The sequence below is a fragment of the Felis catus genome, chromosome B3 (assembly GCF_018350175.1).
Source record: "Felis catus isolate Fca126 chromosome B3, F.catus_Fca126_mat1.0, whole genome shotgun sequence".
Taxonomy (NCBI): Eukaryota; Metazoa; Chordata; class Mammalia; order Carnivora; family Felidae; genus Felis; species Felis catus.
Window position 1 is genome coordinate 120,429,552 of NC_058373.1, and position 20,106 is coordinate 120,449,657.

At 41.2% G+C, this 20,106-nt stretch overlaps 1 protein-coding gene across 20 annotated transcripts in view; it reads left to right on the forward strand.

Annotated features, from left to right (window-relative positions):
* The first annotated feature begins 266 nt into the window (after nt 1-266).
* Nucleotides 267-20,106, forward strand: part of TTLL5 (tubulin tyrosine ligase like 5) — a 285,367-nt gene continuing 265,527 nt past the window's right edge. For 18 of the 20 annotated variants that reach the window (XM_045060268.1, XM_045060271.1, XM_045060262.1 and 15 more), the window contains exons 1-4: nt 267-405; nt 1,756-1,927; nt 7,649-7,755; nt 19,623-19,705. In XM_045060268.1, coding sequence (XP_044916203.1) covers nt 1,854-1,927; nt 7,649-7,755; nt 19,623-19,705 — 264 coding nt within the window. In that variant the 5' untranslated portion in view covers nt 267-405; nt 1,756-1,853. Of the gene's footprint in view, nt 406-508; nt 601-1,755; nt 1,928-7,648; nt 7,756-19,622; nt 19,706-20,106 lie in introns of those variants that run through there. The other 2 variants (XM_045060261.1, XM_045060273.1) reach the window with 2 other exon arrangements.

The following is a 20,106-nucleotide window of genomic DNA, read 5'->3' on the forward strand; positions in this document are numbered from 1 at the left end:
CTCAAGGCACCTCCCCCCCACCCCCGCCCCTCTGTACCGCTGCTCACGCAGTGAGCCCTCTTCTTGAGCGTGGCGGAAGAACTTCGCGGCTGGAGTCAAGCCCTTAGAAGTGGAGGGGAGAAGAGCGGAAAAAACAACTCAAGACTTCTGTTGAGGGCAAAGCTCTGCGCCCGCGCTGCGCCGCGGTGACGAAATTCCTTCGCGCCCGAAGTCGAGCGTTTTCAGCGCGGGGTGGCGGGCGCCTGCGCAGTGGCTCCCAGCGGGCAGTTGCTTGTTGGTTGTTGTAGTAACGGGGGAAGCAGCCGTCGGCGGCGGCCGTGAGCCCGGCTGGGGAAGGAGGAGAGGGTGGTAGGCGCAGAGCGCGGTCCCCGCCCGCCGGCTCCGAGCCATGGGAAGATGAGACAGGTAAACGCCTGCGCCGGCGCGCTTCCCTACCGGAGGGAGGTGAGCTCCCGGGTCTGGGCGGGCGCCAGCTGCTGCACTTCCCTCTTGAAGTCTGGGAGCAGCTGTTGGCTTCCGGGCGCGCTGGGCTGAATCGCTGCGGCGGAGTCGCCCCTGTCCTTTCCGTGGGGAGCATCTGAGGACCTACCTGGGATTGGGGTGAGCCGGGGGTGGGGCTGAGGGGCTGATCCCTTTAGGGCGAGGACGCTTCTTGAGCGAGTTGTCCTTAATCTTCTTCCGATCTCCGTGTCTCTCTCCACTCTGCTGGCAGCCTGCGACAGGTTTGGCATCCGTTCCTCGCTTGGAGGTCTTGTTTGTTTCGTTTTAATTTAAAGGACTTCCCAACTTTTTGGGAAAGATCGAGAAATCCCGTTGGGAATCCCCCAGAGAACGCCTTTGAAGTTATTAGATCGTGCCCATTCCGCTGAAGATCTGTAGGGATCATTATCGGGACCCACGGGTTTTTGTCCTGTTTACGATCTTATATGTGTATATGAATGCATAGAAAAATAAGATTTGCAAAGATCGACATCAGATGATTATCTCTGAGTGATAGGGTTATGGTCATTTAAACATTTTCATTTTCTATATCTGTAATTCCCATTTCAGCCCTAAACACCCAACAAACGTACTTTTTACTATGAAAACATATTTTAAGTTAGAAATATCCTAATTTTAATGCCTTTGCGAGATTCAGATCATAGTTTGTGATTTTTAGTAAGGGAGAATAATTTTTGAGTGTTTGAAAGGACAGTGTTTGTTTTTTTTTTTTCCCAGCTATTTATGACCTTGATTCAGGAGAATATATTAATCTTTTAGTTTAGTGGTTGAGTTTGTTTTAGTGGAAACATGAGGGCATTTTACCTGTGTGCTTGTCATAGAGTCTAAAGAAATAATTTCAAGGATCATAAATCTTGAGTTTTTATTTTTAACCCAGATCAGGTTTTTCTAAGCAAGGAGTCTATGTTGTAGGCAATCGACCACCTATCTCAGACTTTTCTAAGAGCTAAGTCTTATTAGATTTAGTATGTAAAAGAAAAATGAGAAGCTCAAAGTTAGTAAGAGCTCTTTATTTTATTTTATTTTATTATTATTTTTTAATAGCAGCTCTCTAAATGCACAGAGGACAGACAGTATGTTTGGAAAAAAATTTTGATTTTTGTGGCATTAGTGGGGCACTGTGAGAGAAGGTAAGCTTCCAGAGGTTGGGCACCATTTAGGTAAATATTCGTTTTTTTAGACTTGGAAGATTAATAGCAATAACCAACAAACAGACAACCCTGTTGTGTTTCGAATCATTTGGCTTTCTTGCAGGAATCAGTGCCACCTAAATTGTTTGATCCAGTGAATCTGCAAGGAAAGGTCTCTGAGGCCCCCCCCGTCTGCTGACTGCATGACAAACCCTAAAGGAAATGCCAGTCGTGATGGCCCGGGACCTGGAGGAGACAGCATCATCCTCAGAGGATGAGGAGGTGGTAAGCCAAGAGTAAGTAAGAGCAAGCTTGCTTTTGACCCTTTGCCTTTAGGGTGGAAAAGAATTCTCTTTTACTTATATCTTCTTTTACCTAGTCCTTCTTTCGGTATAGCCTGACTCTGGTTTTAGTTTCTGACCATGATTTTTTTTCCTTTTTTTTTTATAACTTATTGTCAAATTGGCTAACATACAGGAGACAGTGTGCTCTTGGTTTTGGGTGTAGATTCTCATGGTTCATCGCTTACATACAACACCCGGTGCTCATCCCAACAAGTGCCCTCCTCAATGCCCATCACCCATTTTCCCCTCTCTCCCCCCCACCCCTCCATCAACCCTCAGTTTGTCCTTTGTATTTAAGAGTCTCTTATTCTAACCATAATCTAATTCAAGATTTTATTAGTTGGTTACCCTTAGCTATCTGAAATGAGATAAGGCTTTGTTTCTGGGCTCAGGAGTGAACATTGGCTCTAGATGTTGGATTGCAGCTTGTGACATAGGAGATTTTGATATTTGTAGACATTAAAGCAAAGTAGGCCTCCCAACTCTGTGAGATAGGTTATATTATTTTCTCAAAAGCTTTTACAACCATAGAATGATAGTATATAGAGAGGTCAAGTAACTTACCAGAGTAACTGTGGGGCAGTACATTAGAATTCTGTAACCTGTGCTGTGTCCATTGAACCACACTGCTTTCCTGAGTTCTTTTGGGTAAGAGTCAAGTTTTTTGACTGCTGGATTCTCATAATAATAATAATGAACGACGGTGATAAGTGCAGCTTATCATTTAGCATAGATGACAGTAAGGGCTTTAACTGATGTATCTCATTTAATCTGAACATGTTATTATTCCCACTTGATGAAGCTCAGCCATGCAAATATCAAAGAACTTTTTCAGGGATTCAGGGGGAGTAAGTGATGGATTGAGATTCAGACCTAGTTTTCCAGGATTTTGAGGCACTTTGCTGTTTTGCCTCCTTTAACATTATTATTTGGCACAGAGGACAAAGAGAGAGTGCGACTCGAAGTTAAGATTCGTTTTTAAAGATTCTCTGTGAGTCTCCTTGGGTACTTGTATGCTGTGTAACCTGGAAAGTTGGGATAATATCTCCCAGGCTATTTTGTAGAGGTATGATCAGAATCAAATAGAATGATATGTAGGAAACTACTTTATGAATGATGAAGTGCCATACAAATGTTAAGGCATTATTCGTACTGGCTTTAATATTGAATTTAAAGTGGATTTCTTACTATAAAGTAGAAGGTTACATTATTTAATATGACTACAAAAAATTACTGAAGCATTCATAAAGCTTTGGAGAGAGGCTTCTCATCACTGTTAGGTCATAGAAAAAATAGAGATTTAACATTATATTTGGGTCAGTCTTATTCAGGATAATTAAATGGATAATTCCCTCTAGTCACTTTAGCTTCTTGTGACTTTTTGCTTTCTGTGTGCTGTTGCTTACCTGTTTCACAAAATTTAACTTTTGCTGCAAGCATCAGTCTTTCTGATTTCAAGATCATATAAAAAAAATTTTGTTTTTACATTTATTTATTTTTGAGAGACAGAATGAGACAGAGTGCGAGTGGGGGAGGGGCAGAGAGGGAGACACAGAATCTGAAACAGGCTCCAGGCTCTGAGCTCTTAGCACAGAGCTGGATACGGGGCTCGAACCCACAAACCGTGAGATCATGACCTGAGCCGAAGTCGGACGCTCAACCGACTGAGCCACCCAGGCACCCCTCAAGATCATTCTTTTACTTCATGACTATTTCTTTTACTAGTGGGCTTAAGGGTTGGGCCTGATGAGTATTAGATTGAACTCTATGAAATTGCTGTTTTGATAGGTCAAAAACAGTAAAATATTGACAGTTTCAGATGGTTCAACCTAATATTATAGTAGGTACTCAGTAAATACTTGTTGACTGAGTGACTGAATGAAGGAATAAATGGAGACTTTATGCTTTAGATCACCTTGGATCAGGGGTTCTTAACTTTTTTCTATGCCATGTATCCCTTATCAGAATAATATTTTTTAGGTACTTAAAATATATATCATTAAAAATAGTACCAATTACATTGAAGGCAGTTATTAAGATTAAAAAACCCAAACTTGTGACACAGTGTAGTGATAAGTGCTTTTTCACTGATGCATTAAATAACAAGATTATTCATCTGAAACGTGGGTAAGTTCAATTCCATTTTCCAAAGACCGCAGCGTGAAGACTGTTTTTGCTCAGTTTGCACGAGCTCATCACTCTGTCGGGTAGTCTTTGTTAGCATTTGTAAGTGGGGAATATTGGGAAGCATCTTGGTTGTCTGGACCACCACTGTGATGTGTCACCATTTGGCAGCTGACTGATTGCTTTGTGGGACCTACCAAATTGTTGTCCAGCTTCATGTCGGATGAGGAAGACTGACCACAGGTGATCTCGTGGCAAGGTTAATAACTACTCTAAGCGATAAATGTAAATGATATTTTTAGGTATCTGCAACCCCTGTGTGATACGGTAGAAAAAATCTCTAATTTCAGACAGACTCAAAGGCGCAGATGACGCTCGTACCCCTGGGCTAGGTTGCCCACCTTCATAGTTGAGAAAGGTTAAGTTTCTAGTAGAAGGTAGTGAAAATACAGGTGTCATTCCCCATCCCAATCCAATTTCATGGATTTTTTGCTCTTCTTCCTTTCAAACTCCTGTTGACTTTTGACTGTTAATGTTCCAGCGGCTCATGTCTTATCTATCAGACATTTTATACTTTAGGAATCTTAAGCCAGTCTTGTTCACACTTGGAGTGATACGCTTTCATTTTTAAAGTTTTGGAAGTTATAAGGCCATAAATCATCTAAGGGCGTTGATTTAATCCAAAGATGTATCTCCATGGCCATCTCGTCGATCTGCTCAGATCCCAAGGCTGTGTTAAAGAGTTCATGCCTGGCAGTCCTGGACTTCAGGGCTAGAAACTGTCCAGGCAGTCCTTATTCTGCATGGCATTATTTCAAATAGTGAATTTAAAGGGGCTCTTTTTCTGTATTTTGCTAGATTTATCTGTAGATGTGGAAGGATTAGATACAAGGTTTCTTAAGGCACTAAAAAAATAATTTTAATTCCTATCATAAAAGCCAGCTTTATATCAGTTCGTCGACATACACATGGGGAAAAAAAGATCATCGACAGATGATTATACAGTGAGTACTATAGGAATTCCGAGAAAGAAGGCGTCACTGTGGGCTGGAGGAGGTGGGAAAGGCTTTATGGAGATGGTGAGATGAACTGGGCCTTAAGGGTAGGGCTAAATGAACAGAAATGACGAAGGCATTTCCAGCAGGGGCACTGGTATGAATAAGGCATAGAAGCTTTGAATTATGTAGGCCAGATCCCAGGAGTAAATAATATATATGCCTCATGAAATTGTTTTTTAAGAACCAAGACGTTGTTAAGCTTTCAGTAAAGTGAACCTTCAAACCTTCTGCTTCGGTAATCATCCAAGTCTTGTGTTCGTTCATGTCTCTAAGAGCGTATTTTCTTAATGTAAACCTTTTTCTGGTGTGAATGAAAATTTAAAGTCCCGATTTTCAGTTTCCTAACCATTTTGAATCTTTTGCCTTTAGCACCACCTGGCGGGAGCATGCTTTTAAAGACGACATAGCGTCTGCCTTAAGTGTGTTTTCGTTGACCTGCTGAATTCATGACGTGTCTGCCACCTCTTTTATCTTGTCATAGGTTGTAAGTGGAAGGATTTCTCCATCAGGGATTTGGTTTTCCACAAATAGCATAGTTAGGGCGTTGGCTGTTCTTAGCCTTGTATGTGTTTCTTGAGTTCCTGACTCTTGTCACGCGTTTTAACTTGGAGCAGTGATCCATTGTTTGTAAGCGGGAAGGCAGAGTGGTGCCGTTTGTAGCTAGTGCTAGATTCACGAGGAACTTTGCATCATTTCCAGAGTTTCTGTCTAAGACTTTGCTGTTTAGGCTGCCTAGTTTTTCTCTATCCTCCGACTTAGAAATACAGTAGAAAAATTACAGTTGGAAGAGATCCTAGGAATCATCTGGCCCCGTGCCCACCTTTTACAGATGTTTAAGATTAAAAAGCAAGCAAACCACAAAAAAATCCTTCTTGCTAAAAAGTGCCCCTGATAAATACCTTTTCTTACAAATGGGCACTGGCACCCAAGTGAAAAAGTAGGAGCAGTAATCATCCACATTCCATCTCTAGAAAACAGGAAATGAACTAGGTACGGTGTTCTTCGCTTTTTTGCTAAAACACTTCGGCAGCTCATCCAAAGTCCCAAGTCTGCCTGGCAGCCTGTGCATTCAAAATGGGCATCTTTTTAAACATGGGTTGGGAGGGTCTGACTTGGCTCTGAGATTTGTAGTGTGACCTTTCTTAAAGAGGTGTGGTCATGTAAGTTTTTGAGAGCAGCCCAAATTTTGGCTAAATGGATCTTATTCTGTTTAAGGAATTGATTAGTTATGTTCCCAAACTGTTAGGTTTAAGTTGTTCCATACACGAAACATCACTGAAATGTGATTAGGGAGATGGAAACAGGGAAAGAGCCCAGGCAGACACTTGGGTTCAGGTACGTCTTCCCTTACTTAACCAGCTGTGTGGCCTTCAGCAAATCACTTACCCTCTCTGAGACACCCTTTTTTTCCCCCCAGTTCCTAGTGTGGATAAGAGGATTAAGTGAGATAGCATATGAAAGCTCTTATTCCTGACACATAGTAGGGACTCGGTCATTTCTTTCCCTCCTAACTCCTTGCACAAAGGAGGTTGAAGATTTTCCTAATCTTTGAGTAAATGTACATCTGTCTGAGATTGATTAAACAGAGATTTCCTGAGGATAGAGGAAGAGAGTAAAGTCAGAGATCCTTTTCTGGAGAGAAATATTACTCCATTTTGTATAGGCTTGCTTTAAAATACGTGATTTTAATTGGAGCGCTTGTATTAATTTTGGGTTCCTGGCTCAGAATCTTAGGATGCGTCATCAAATTGGCTTAAAAAGGGACTGTAGAGTATAAAAGGGTATATAAGTTATTGTGAATGCTGTATATTAGTTAGGATTCTTTATGTATGCTGGGGATTAAAACATAAATTGTCTTAAATGATAAAGGGAATTCATTTTTTTATTAAAAAATTTTTTTTCCCGCTATCCCCCATAAAGGGAATTTATTACCCCATATTCGGGAAAGACTTGATTCTGCAGCTGCACATTTGCTTCTCAGGATTTCGTATCTCTCATTCTTCGAATGAGGTTTTCACTGACTTCCTCCTTTACTGACAGCTCCAGGCTCTTCCCTCAAGGACACAAAATGACAGTTGTATTTGGAGACCTCATTCTCTTACACCGTCAAGGGGAAGAAGCCATGTCTCCTGCAGCTGCTCTAGAAGAGAAAGGAAGCAGCTTTCTTCTAGAGGGTCTCACAACATATCTTCTGACACTCACTGGCTCCAGTGGGTTTATGTGCTCATCCCCGATCCAGTAACTAGAACTGAGGGGTGAAGGCCCTGAATGGCTGAGGCCAATCGAAGCCCGTCCCTGGAGCAGGGAGGGAGTTAATCGTAAATAGAGCACATGGCTAAGAATGGGAGATGAATGGTTTCCCATAGGGCATTTGGGGTTCTTGTTCCAGGCAGAGGGAAAGTTGCTAAGCAGCAAACCACGGCGATCTGCGTCAGTGGCTTATTCAGACTTTGAGCTGTCAGTTAATGAAAACCTTTTGTTACGGCTGTAGGGATCATCCGTGTATCATGTGGACCGGAGGCTGCAGGAGAATTCCAGTTTTGGTATTCCATGCTGAGGCTATTCTGACAAAGGACAACAATATTCGAGTCATTGGCGGTAGGTATGACGTCCCCCCACAGAGGGCAGGGCTGGGCATGGCCCCTGTACCCTTGTCTTGCAGAAGTTGATATCACATGTAAGTAGGAAAAGGGCCTTGGTCACAAGAAAAATGTACCTTTTTTTTTTTTTTATGCCCGAAAGGATTATTTGTAATTTCTTAAATTTTCTGCATTTTAAGTTGCTTTTCTTCTTTGTATTTTGTCTTCAGAATTATGTGTATGTGCGTTATTGTTATTCTTTGTGGTAAAATATACGAAACGAAACGTACCCTTCTAACCATTTCAGAGTGTACAATTCAGTGGTGTTTAGTACAGTCACACTATTGTACAACCCTCACCACGATCTAGTTCCAGAACATTTTTCATCATCCTAAAGTAAACCCTGTATCCATTAAGCAGTCACTCCCTATTACCCCTTACCCCAGCAACTAGTAACTGCTCATCTGCTTTCTGTCTCTAGCGATTTGCCTGTTCCGGACATTTCATACAAATCCACTCAGACAGGATGTAGTCTTCTGTGTCTGGCTTTTTTCACTTAGCATAGTGTTTTTAAGGTTCATCCATGCTGAAGCATGTATCCGTACTTCATTCCTTTTCATGAAATGCCATATTTTGTTTATCCATTCATCAGTTGATGGATCAGTTGGTGGTTGTTTCCACCTTTTGGCTATTGTGAACAGTGCTGCTCTGAAGATTCATGTATGAGTTTTTGTTTGGACACCTGTTTTCAATTCTTCTGGGTCTATAGCTAGGAATGGAATTGCTAGATCTTATGGTAATTCTATGTTTCACTTCTTAAAGAACTGCCAAAGGAGATTCCATAGTGTCTACACAATTCTGCATCAGCGATGTAGGAGGGTTCCATTTTCTCCACATCCTCACTGACAATTGTTATTTTCTGTTTTTTAGGTGATAGCTGTATTAGTGGGGCTGAAGTGGTATCTTACTGAGGTTTTGATTTTTATATCCCTAATGACTAATGACATTGAGCATCTTTTCATGTGCTTCTTGGCCATTTGTATATCTTCTTTAGAGAAACGTCTATTCAAAGCCTTTGCCTATTTTTGATTTGGGTTGCTCGACTTTTTGTTGTTGAGTTATGAGTTCTTAAACATTCTAGATACTAGACCCTTATCAGATACACAATTCCCACATTCTTCTGCTAGATGGATTCGCTAGTGAATTCTATCAAACATTTAAAGAATCAACACCACCAATCCTTCTCAAACTCTTCCAAGGAAGAGGAAGGAACTCATTATATGAGGCCAGCATTACTCTGATACCAAATCCAGAATAAGACATCACAAGAAAACAAAACTACAGTCAAAATCCCTTATGAATACACATGCAAATATCCTCAACAGAATACCAGCAAAGCAAATCAAGCAGCATATTAAAAGGACTATACCATGACCAAGTGGGATTTCTCTCAGGAATACAAGGATGGTTCAACATACAAAAGTCAATCAATGTAACATACCACACTGATTTCACTTCTTCTTTCCAACCTGGATGCCCTTTCTTTCTTTCTCTCCTTCTTTCTTTCTTTCTTTCTTTCTTTCTTTCTTTCTTTCTTTCTTTCTTTCTTTCTTTCTCTCCTTCTTTCTTTCTTTCTTTCTTTCTTTCTTTCTTTCTTTCTTTCTTTCTTTCTTTCTTTCTTTCAAGTTTATTCATTTATTTTGAGAGAGAGACAGACAGAGAGCGGGTGAGGGAGGGAAGAGAGAGAGGGGGAGAGTATCCCAAGCAGGCTCTGCACCATCAGCACGAAGCCTGACACGGGACTCGAACCTACTAACCACGAGATCATGACCCGAGCCGAAAGCAAGAGTCAGAGGCTTAACTGACTGAGCTACCCAGGTGCCCCATTTTTATTTATTTATTTTGAGAGAGAGAAAGAGGGAGAGAGAGAATCCATCCAGTCTGGGCTTTTCTTTATTGGGAGGGTTATTCCTGATTCAACCTCTACTTGTTATGTATGTATTCATATTTTGTATTTTGTATTGAGTCAGTTTTGGTAGTTCATGTGTTTTTAGTTTTTGTCCATTTAGTTTATCTTATTTGTTGGCATACGAATATTCATAGTATTTATTTATTTATTTATTTATTTATTTATTTATTTATTTCATAGTATTCTAGAATCCTTTTTATTTCTGTAAGGTCAATAGTAATGTCCCCATTTCATTTCTGCTTTTAGTATTTAGAATCTCTTTTTTCAAGCTAGCTAGAGGTTTGTCAATTTTGATCATTTTAAAGAGCCAACTTTTAATTTTGCTTACTTTCTCTATTGTTTTTCTATTCTCCACTCTTCTTTGATTTTCAGTAGTGCTCTGACTCCTGGGTTAGCCTGTAGCTTGTCTTCAGAGGTTACAGTACCATGGGTCAGAACTGTTGTGTGTTATAGTGGAAAGAGTCTGTACGTGGGTTTGTAGTTACCGGTTCAAATCCCAGCTTTGGTATTTACTAGCTGTGAGTCTGGGGCAAATCACTTAAACTCTCTTGACCTGTTTTATTATTAGTGAAGTGGAGATCATAGCTACCTTGCAGGCATTGTAAGAATTGATGAGATCATTTAATATTTGGCACATAGTAGGCACTCAAAACTTGTGCTACTTAATTTCACTTGTTGAACAGGATCTGTTCTAGTTTGAAATGACTTTAAGGTCTGTCCTTGCTCCATAATAAGCTAGGAGTTCAGAGGACAGTGAACACCTGCTTCTGGGATTTGAATCCTCCTCCCTCCCCAAGGGTCTTGTTCTAATCCCTTCAGCAAGTTGCTAGGTTACCACTTAAAGGGATATGGTTCATTCATGTTCTCTGAATTTGGAAGAACTAAAGATTTGCTAACATTTGCAAAGAAACTCCCTGTCATCATGATTGGAGTTAAAACATCAAAGGTGGGTACAAACAACAGAAGTAAATAATCTCCCCCAAACATACTTCTTTTGGTCTGCTTGTCACATAGATGCATCTCTGTATGCCATGGCAATAGGCAGACCCTTCCTTTTCTAGAGTATCCAGGGTTTACTGGGAATTAGTGTCCATCAGTGTTGTCATTCCATTATTCAACCAGTCCCTGCGTTTTTAGAACGTATATGACTTGTTTCCCCCTTTCCACATACTTGTGATTAAAGAAAAGGCCACTGAACTTTTTTCTCAAACTTTGTTTTCGAATTTTCTGTATCTTCCCAATTCTTTGAGGTATCGTGATTTTTTGCACAGTCCTTTATGAAAAGAACAATTTGAATGAGTTTTCTGGTTGCTGCCTCAGATTTCTGAATTGTTAAATTCTCTGGGTCTTTTTTTTTTTTTTTTTTTCTTAAATAGCTGACATAGATCTGCTCAGATCATAATCCTGTGTTTAAATCCCTTTGAGAAGTTTCTGGGGGATTAGTTATCTTCTGTTGATCTTAGAGTGTTAGATGCCAGTCTTATTTTTTTCTGTTATCTGTTAAATGTTTCATTGTATTTATTGTTAATACTTTTTGTACAATATTGCTATATTCCAGAAATATATTTTTTCTTACTATATCCATTTTTTTCAAAATTGTATATACTTTGAACATGTAAATGGATTGCATTTTAGAGACAGTAGAGATATTTGCAGTTTAAGGTAATCCATTCCTAGAAGGAAGCATCATTTTTTTTTTAATTTAACTAATTAATTTATTTTATTTTATTTTTGAGAGAGACAGAGCATGATGGGGGTAGGAGCAGAGAGATAGGAAGACACAGAATCCCAAGCAGGCTTCAGGCTCCAAGCTGTCAGCATAGAGCCCAACACAAGGCTCGAACTCACAAATCGCAAGATTGTGACCTGAGCCGAAGTCAGACGCTTAATTGACTGAGCCGCCCAGGCGCCCCAGCATCGTTTTATAATTTGTCTCTGAATTTGTCAGGTTCCTCAGTTTGCAAAATGTCAGTTTGCATTTGTGTAGACTAGCACTGTCCAAAAGAAATATGATGCAAGCTAGATATGTAAGTTTTCCAGTGGCCTTATTAAAAAAAAAATAGAAATAGGTGAAATTAGTTTTAATAATATATTTTATTTTGGGGCATCTGGGTGGCTCAGTTGGCTAAGTGTCTGGCTCTTGATTTTTGCTCAGGTCATGATCTCATGGTTCATGAGATCAAGCCCCACGTTGGGCTCTGCACTGACAGCATGGAACCTGCTTAGGATTCTCTCTCCCTCCCTCTCTGCCCCTCCTCTGCTCATGTGCAAGTGTGCTTTCTCTCAAAATAAACTTTAAAAAATATATATTTTATTTAATACAAATTGTCATTTCCACATTTACTCAATATAGAAAAATCATTAAGATATTTGGCATGTATGGGACACCTGGGTGACTCAGTCAGTTAAGCATCCGACTTTGGCTCAGGTCATGATCTCGCAGTCTGTGAGTTTGAGCCCCGTGTCGGGCTCTGTGCTGACAGTTTGGAGCTTGGAGCCTGGTTTGGATTCTGTGTCTCCCTCGCTTTTTGCCCCTCCCCAGCTTGTCCTTTGTCTCTCTCTCTCAAAAATAAATAAACATTAAAAAAAAAAAAAAGATATTTGACACGTAGTATGTATTTTACACTTAGAGTACATCTCTGTGGTGCAAAATATTTTTCATCACAAATATTTAGTCTGTGGTTAGATTTTACACACATTATAGTTGAAAAAGTAAATTCATATGTTCAAGTTCCAAACACGTTTTCCAGTAATTGAATCAGATATCAGTTTTCAAATTTAAATTAATAAAGTTAAATAACGTTGAAAATTCAGTTTCAAAAGGTCACACTAGTTATATTTCACGTGCCCAGTAGTCATACGTGGCTAGCGGCTATACCATGTTCAACAGTACACGTGTAGACCTCATTTTGTGACAGTAAGGCAAAGCTGCACTGTGTTGCCATTGAAAGGATTGCTCTTCAATTCTAAAAGTAAAGAAAGTCAGTTTTATCTTCCTTCTAGTTTCCCAGGCTGTTTTTGACCAAACTTCTTAGGGCATGTCCTCACTCCCTGGGTGCTTCTGTACTGACAGTTAGATTATTGGTTCCTTGTTTTAGTTTGCTGCGCTGCTGTCCGTCAGTCCTGGAATTTGCCAGGAGGCCTGGCACTTTAGGTTGCCCCCGATACACACGTGAGTGGTTGGAGAAGAGGAAAATTCCACGGTCTTATGGTGCATGCTTAGAGGCTCAGATATCAGATGTTAGGCAGTTCGCTAGTAGGACTGTATCACGCCCTGCTTCTTTTTATGTGAAAGGAAATATGGATAAGGGAGTTGTTTCTTGGACAGTTGGGGGCTGGCTCAGTTTATAGTTGCAAGCCTCCGTTTGACTTTTGCCATGGGAGCAGAGCCCTGGGTTGCCAGGTGTTTCAAACGAAGCCCAGAAATCTAGATTTTTATATGAATTCTTTCAGTTTTAAAAGGTTAGGGACTAATTCAGTTTTATGTTTAAAACACCACAAAGAATGAACGAACCATGTCTGCAGGCTGGATGGGTTTGGCCCTTGGGTCACCAAAATATAACCTCTGGTCTAAAATACACTGGTAATCAGCATCATTGGACACAGAACATGAATGTGAGTGAAAATCCCCGGCAGTCACACTTGCACCCTATCTTTCTTGCACTCCCCTTTTGGAGCATGTGCAAAGTATTGGAGTTGGCTTATAGTTAGCTGGTATGGATTAGAGGAAGTTGGTCACTGCTTACTACTTACATACTGTGAGCGGTCACTGAGTGTAGTGATAATGGCATTTGTCTTCCGTGTTAGGAAAAGTAGGAGAAAGAGTATAAATAGCATTTTAATTAAAAAAAAATTTTTTTTGATGTTTGTTTATTTTTGAGAGAGACAGAGACAGAATGCGAGTGGGTTGGGGCAGAGAGAGAGAGGGAGGCACAGAATCTGAAGCAGGCTCCAGGCTCCGAGCTGTCAGCACAGAGCCCGACGCGGGGCTCGAACTCACGAGCTGTGAGATCATGACTTGAGCCGAAGCCGGATGCTCAACCGAATGAGCCACCCAGGCGCCCCGCATTTTTATTTTTAAATTTGCTGCATAAAATGCATAATTTATTATGTAATACTATGTGTTAATAGCTACTTTGCTACATATTTACTTTTTTACTCTATGAAAATTTTTACTTGGTGAAAATTTATGCTGCTGTGTAGCAACAAGTGTTATAAAAGCTTTATGTGTGTTAACTGAACTACCCCGTGAGGTAAGTACGTTTATTACCGACCCCATTTTACAAGTGGGGAAACTGACCATGGAGAAATCATTTGTTCATGATTGCAGGCAGGAAGTGGTAAAGCCAGGATTTGAACCCTTGGCAGTTACACTGCAGAGACAGACTCTTTCTCTTATTGCTCCTCCTCCTTCCCCAGTCCCCAGGTGGTCATTCTCCGTTTTTCCGTACACCTTCCTCACTGCCCTCCCCATGGCCTGGCACCGTGAGGCCCCCAGTGCCGAACCGGTGCGGCATCAGGTGCGCTTCCGGTCTCTGGCGTTGATGATCCTTTGGCTTTTGCACGCACAGAAATGGAGATGTTGGGGATCACAGTTATAATGAAGAGACCAGATTTTCTTTCACTTTCTAAACATTCAACCTAGAAAAATTAAAAACCTCTCAACCAGCTGTAAGAACAGTACATTGAATGCATGTATAGTGTTTCCCCGTGCTCACCAACTATTAACATTTTGTCTCTCTGTACCATTTGAGAATTAGTTCAAGTACTTTATGCCATAATATCTTGTTTAGCAATGTATCCCTAAGGGCAGGGCGTCCTCGGTATAACCACAGTACTGAGGTGACATTCAGGAAATCTGTCACTGGTAAAGTACTTTTATTTTTTTTTTTTATTTTTTTATTTTTTTATTTTTTATTTTTTTTTTTAAATTTTTTTTTTCAACGTTTATTTATTTTTGGGACAGAGAGAGACAGAGCATGAACGGGGGAGGGGCAGAGAGAGAGGGAGACACAGAATCGGAAACAGGCTCCAGGCTCTGAGCCATCAGCGCAGAGCCTGACGCGGGGCTCGAACTCACGGACCGCGAGATCGTGACCTGGCTGAAGTCGGACGCTTAACCGACTGCGCCACCCAGGCGCCCCTAAAGTACTTTTATTTAATATACAGTGCTAATGCACATTTCCCTAGTTGTTCCGATTTAGACCTTTATTTATTTATTTTTAATTTTTTTTTTAATGTTTATTTATTTTTGAGACAGAGAGAGACAGAGCATGAATGGGGGAGGGTCAGAGAGAGAGGGAGACACAGAATCTGAAACAGGCTCCAGGCTCTGAGCTGTCAGCACAGAGCCCGACGCGGGGCTCGAACTCACGGACCGTGAGATCATGACCTGAGCCGAAGTCAGACGCTTAACCGACTGAGCCACCCAGGCGCCCCAATTTAGACCTTTATACTACTTTTTTTTTCTAAAGTCTAGGATGAAGTCAAAGATTGTATTTACTTTTCATATTTCTCCTTTAACCTCCCAGGCTTTTTTTTTTTTTTTTTTTTTGGTCTTTCATGGCATTGACAGTTTTAGAGATTCCAGACTGGTTGCTTTGCAGATGTCCTTACGTTTGGGATTGTCTGATTGTTTCTCCATGTTTAGATTCAGGTTTAAAGTTTTGTAGGACTATCACATAGTGTATCTTCTTCAGTGTATTACGTTAGGAAGCATGTGATATAATTGTATTGCCTTGTTGGTGGTGGCAAGTTTCATCATTTTTTAAAAAATATTTCTTTATCTTTGAGAGGGAGAGAGAGAGAGGGCGTGAGTGGGGGAGGGACAGAAAGAGAGAGAAACACAGAATCTGAAGCAGGCTCTAGGCTCTGAGCTGTCAGCACAGGACCCAATGTGGGGCTGGAACTCACGAACTGCGAGATCCTGCCCTGAGCCGAAGTCGGACACTTAACCTACTGAGCCACCCAGGTGCCCCTCATCATTTGGTTGAGAATAGTGTTCACCAGATTACTTCATTAGAAGTTTTGTTTTGTTGTTTTGTTTGCTTTGTTACAAGCATTCTCTGGAATGATATTTTGAGATGCATGAATATCCTGTTTCCCACGTCTCTCACCCATTGGTTTCCATTGATTTTAGTCTGAACCTCTTCCTCTTACAGTTTTTGTGAAATACTGATATTCTGTTTCTTTCCTTTTCCATTTATTAGCTGGATTTTCTGTAAAGAACTTTCCCTCCTCTGATAGGCAGAATAATGGTCCCCCCCAAAGATGTCCACCCCCTAATCCCAGAACCTATGAAAATATTACCTGACATAGCAACAGAAAATTGAACTTGTAGGTGGATTTAAGGTTGCTAATCAACTGACCTTCATCACAAGGGTCCTTTAAAGTGGAAGAAGGAGGCAGAAGAGGAGTCAGATTGACGCTGTGTGAGAAGGACCAGACCCTTCATTGCTGGCTTTGAAGATAGAGGAAGGGCACCAAAAGCCATGGAATGGGGGAAGCCTCTAGAAGCTGGAGAAGGAAAAGAAATGAGCCTATAGAAAGAGTCTGTAGAAAGGAATGCAGCCCCCCTCTTGCCTTGATGACATCTGTGTCAGACTTCTGACCTAAGAAATATCAGACAACAAATTTGTGCTGGTAAAGCCATCAAGTGGGTGGTAGTTTATTACAGGAGCAGCAATGGAAAACCAGTATACCTTCTTACCAGTGTGGACTCATGGGTTCTTTTTTTTTTTTTTTCTTTTTCTTAAATATAAGTGGATTATACTCTATCTCTGTCATAATTCATTTTTATTTTCAAATTGTCTTAAATTTGGCCATTGAGATCTTTGGGATCCATTGCGATCCATTGAGATCCTTGTGACATGTTCCCAGTCAGTTTTTGAGCACTTTCCTCTCTTTGGGCATAACAAGATATTCCAGGCCTATCTTGTGCTTTCCCTCACCAACTTGGAATCAGAAGACAAACCCTTAAGCAGTGCACTGTACTGTTTCTTAAATTATTCTCTGCGCTGGAGCGAAGACATGACTCTGAAGTGTTTTTCTTATAACCGTATTGCAAAGACAACATAATAGTGATTGATCATTGGGAAAACCCTGTGACTGGGCTTTAGAAGTTTGCCACAAGAATGAGAAGTATGGAGTGTCTGGTCTTTTCGTTCCCGTCTTCCTCCGTCTGTTCTGCATGGTGTTCTTGCCAGGGCTGGGCAAGTAGCAGGGATTTATGGATATTTTCACATAAATTCATAAAAAGTTAGGCTTATCTTTGACTGGAGAGGCTGAATTTGGTTCTAAGGTCTGTCTATAAGTTTCTGTATTGCACTCATTCAGAAATTGTTCACTGTGCAGTCTTTTTCGAAAAATGATTCTGTAGATGCACTGCCTGGCTGGCTCAGTTGGTGGAGCGTGTGACTCTTCATTTCAGGGTCGTGACTTTGAGCCCTACGTTGAGCATAGAGATTGCTTAAGAAAAAAATAATTTAGGAGAGGCACGTGGGTGGCTCAGTCAGTTAAGTGTCTGACTCTTGACTTTGGCTCAGGTCATGATCTCATGGTTTGTGAGATTGAGCCCCACGTTGGGCTCTGCACTGACCGGTGTGGAGCCTGCTTGTGATTCGCTCTCTCTCCTTCTCTTTCGGCCCCTCCTCTCTCATGCTCGCTCGCTCACTCTCTCTCTCTCAAAATAAATAAATAAAAACTTTAAAAAAGAAAAATAAAAAAAAAATTTTTAATTGTGCTGTAGAATTCTTAGCTAACTTTTTCAAACACTTTGTGGTGGTGCGTAGAAAGAGGTGGCATTTAGTGGGCCGGAGTAAAATTTAGTCTTTGGAGATGTGTAGAAATCTCACATGATTACAGACTTTAGTCTTAGGGGTCAAAAGCACAGAATGCGTATGGGGCCTGGTGGGTAATGTGAATGAGTGAAGGGACCATGAGGGGACTGTGCTGAACTAGACCCTGTGAACCTGTCCTGAAGGGAGCACTCGCCCTTCCTCAGTGGACTCACTCTGGTAGAGAGAGCGAGCCCAGGGTTGCCAGGGTTTTCAAGAGAGCCCAGAATTCGAGATTTTTAAATGAATTCCTCCAATTTCAGAAGGTTAGTAATTCAATTTGTTTTTCATTCTTTTCTTTTTTTTTTTTCTTTGTGGTGGGAGAGGGACAGAGAGTGATGAGAGAGAGAGAGAGAGATTGAGAGAGAGATTGAGAGAGAGAGAGAGAGAGAGAGAGAGAATCTTAAGCAGGTTCTGCATTCATCATGGAGCATAGTATCTACTTGGCAGTTCACTGGGCCTTTGTGCCTCCTGCAGAAAGCCTGGCTCGGAGCCTCCTGAGGTGGGGTCCTCACGCTGATACCCCGAGAGAGGCAACCAGTCCCGTGGTGGGCTCTGTTCCATTGTTGCTTTATTCTTGGTTACCTTCTGTGACGGTTCACGTAATGTGTCAAGGACTCCTGGCTCAGTCTCATGACCGTAAGATCACCACCTGAGCTGAAATTGAGAGTTGGATGCTTAACCGACTTAACCACCCAGGAGCCTCAATAATTCAATTTATTTTTATTCTTATTTATTTTTTTTTTTTATAAAATTTTTTTTTTTCAACGTTTATTTATTTTTGGGACAGAGAGAGACAGAGCATGAATGGGGGAGGGGCAGAGAGAGAGGGAGACACAGAATCGGAAGCAGGCTCCAGGCTCTGAGCCATCAGCCCAGAGCCCGACGCGGGGCTCGAACTCACGGACCGCGAGATCGTGACCTGGCTGAAGTCGGACGCTTAACCGACTGCGCCACCCAAGCGCCCCTCTTATTTTTTAATTTAGGTGTTTGAAAGTCTTTTTTTTTTTTTTTTAATGTTTATTTATTTTGAGAGAGAGGGAGCGAGAGCGTGCGCACATGGGTGGGGACTGGGCAGAGAGAGAGACAAAGAGAATCCCAAGCAGGCTCTGCCCTGTCTGTGCAGAGCCTGATGTGGGGGCTCAATCTCATGAACCATGAGATTATGACCTGAGTGGAAATCGTGAGTCAGACGCTTAACTGACTAAGCTCCCCAGGCGCCCCAAGGTGCATCTGGCGCCTGAACAGGGATATGAGCCCCAGACCCTCAGATTACAAGTCTGATGCTCTACCGACGGAGAGACCCAGGCTCAATCTGTTTTTAAAGCACAATGAGAAGTTAACAAACAATGTCTGCAGATTGGTTTTGGCCCTGGATTGCCAGTTTATAACCTCTGGTCTAAGATATACTGGTAATCAGCATTATTGCACACAGAGGACTGTCTAGAGCAGGGGTTCTTAACCTTTTTGTGCAGTGGACCAAATGTGCAATGGCAGTGTAAGGAAGCCTGTGGGTCTCTTCTCAGCATAATGGTTCTGAAGTGTATAGAAAATATATAGGAGTCTAAACAAAATCAATTGTATTGAAATGTAATTATCAAAATATTGTATAAAAGGTAAATTTGTGACATATATGCATTTTTATTAGTGCATTAAATAACATGGTCTGTTAGGAGGTTTGTTAACTGCCATAATTTTTATATATTGTGAGAAATGACATTTTCAGATAACTGTAACAATTGTACAATAATATTAAAACACCTGGTACCTATAGGTGGCAAGGTCACGGGTATTGCTAACACTCCGTTTTGTGCCTACATTTGTAATTGAAGATAATGTTAAATTTCAGCTAGTAGTGAGAACAAAGATGCCATTTTGTCTCCCACCTATTTTTAATGACCCGCAGCAAATGTCAGGTTAAGAACCCTTGGTCCACAATAATAGTAGCCTACTTAATAATAGCGTAAGGGTAGTAGTACAATGTTACCGAGTACAGTTAAGCAAGCCACAATCTCACAGTTTTATTTTTGTCTCTACAGTTAACTTTTTGGTTACTGAATTTGATTCTGTGTTTTTCTCTAGAACGTTATCATTTGTCTTACAAGATTGTGCGAACAGATAGTCGCCTGGTACGCAGCATTCTGACAGCCCATGGATTTCATGAAGTAAGCTCATTTTTACTACCTCACCTGATCTGCTCTAAAGCTGAAAATCCTAGACATCCAACCTGACGACCAGTTAATAGGGCAGCTCTAGAGGGTACTCGGGATCTATGCTTAGTGATGATGCAGAGCTTATGTTGAATTTCTGAGTGGATTTACCAGTTTCTCCTTGAAATGCATGGAAAACATTTTCACAAGATTCCTTCCCCCCCCCCCCCCCCCTTCCTCCCTTCCTCTCTCTCTCTTTTTTTAAACTAAAAACCCCAAACGTTTTTCTTGCTATGATTAGGCTTGGGGTAGAGACAGAGCTGCCCATAGGGAATGGTCTGATACTGAATTAAGATTCTTTGATGGCAAGCAACAGAAGTAGATTCTGCCTAATTTAAACCCAAAGAGGGCCCCCT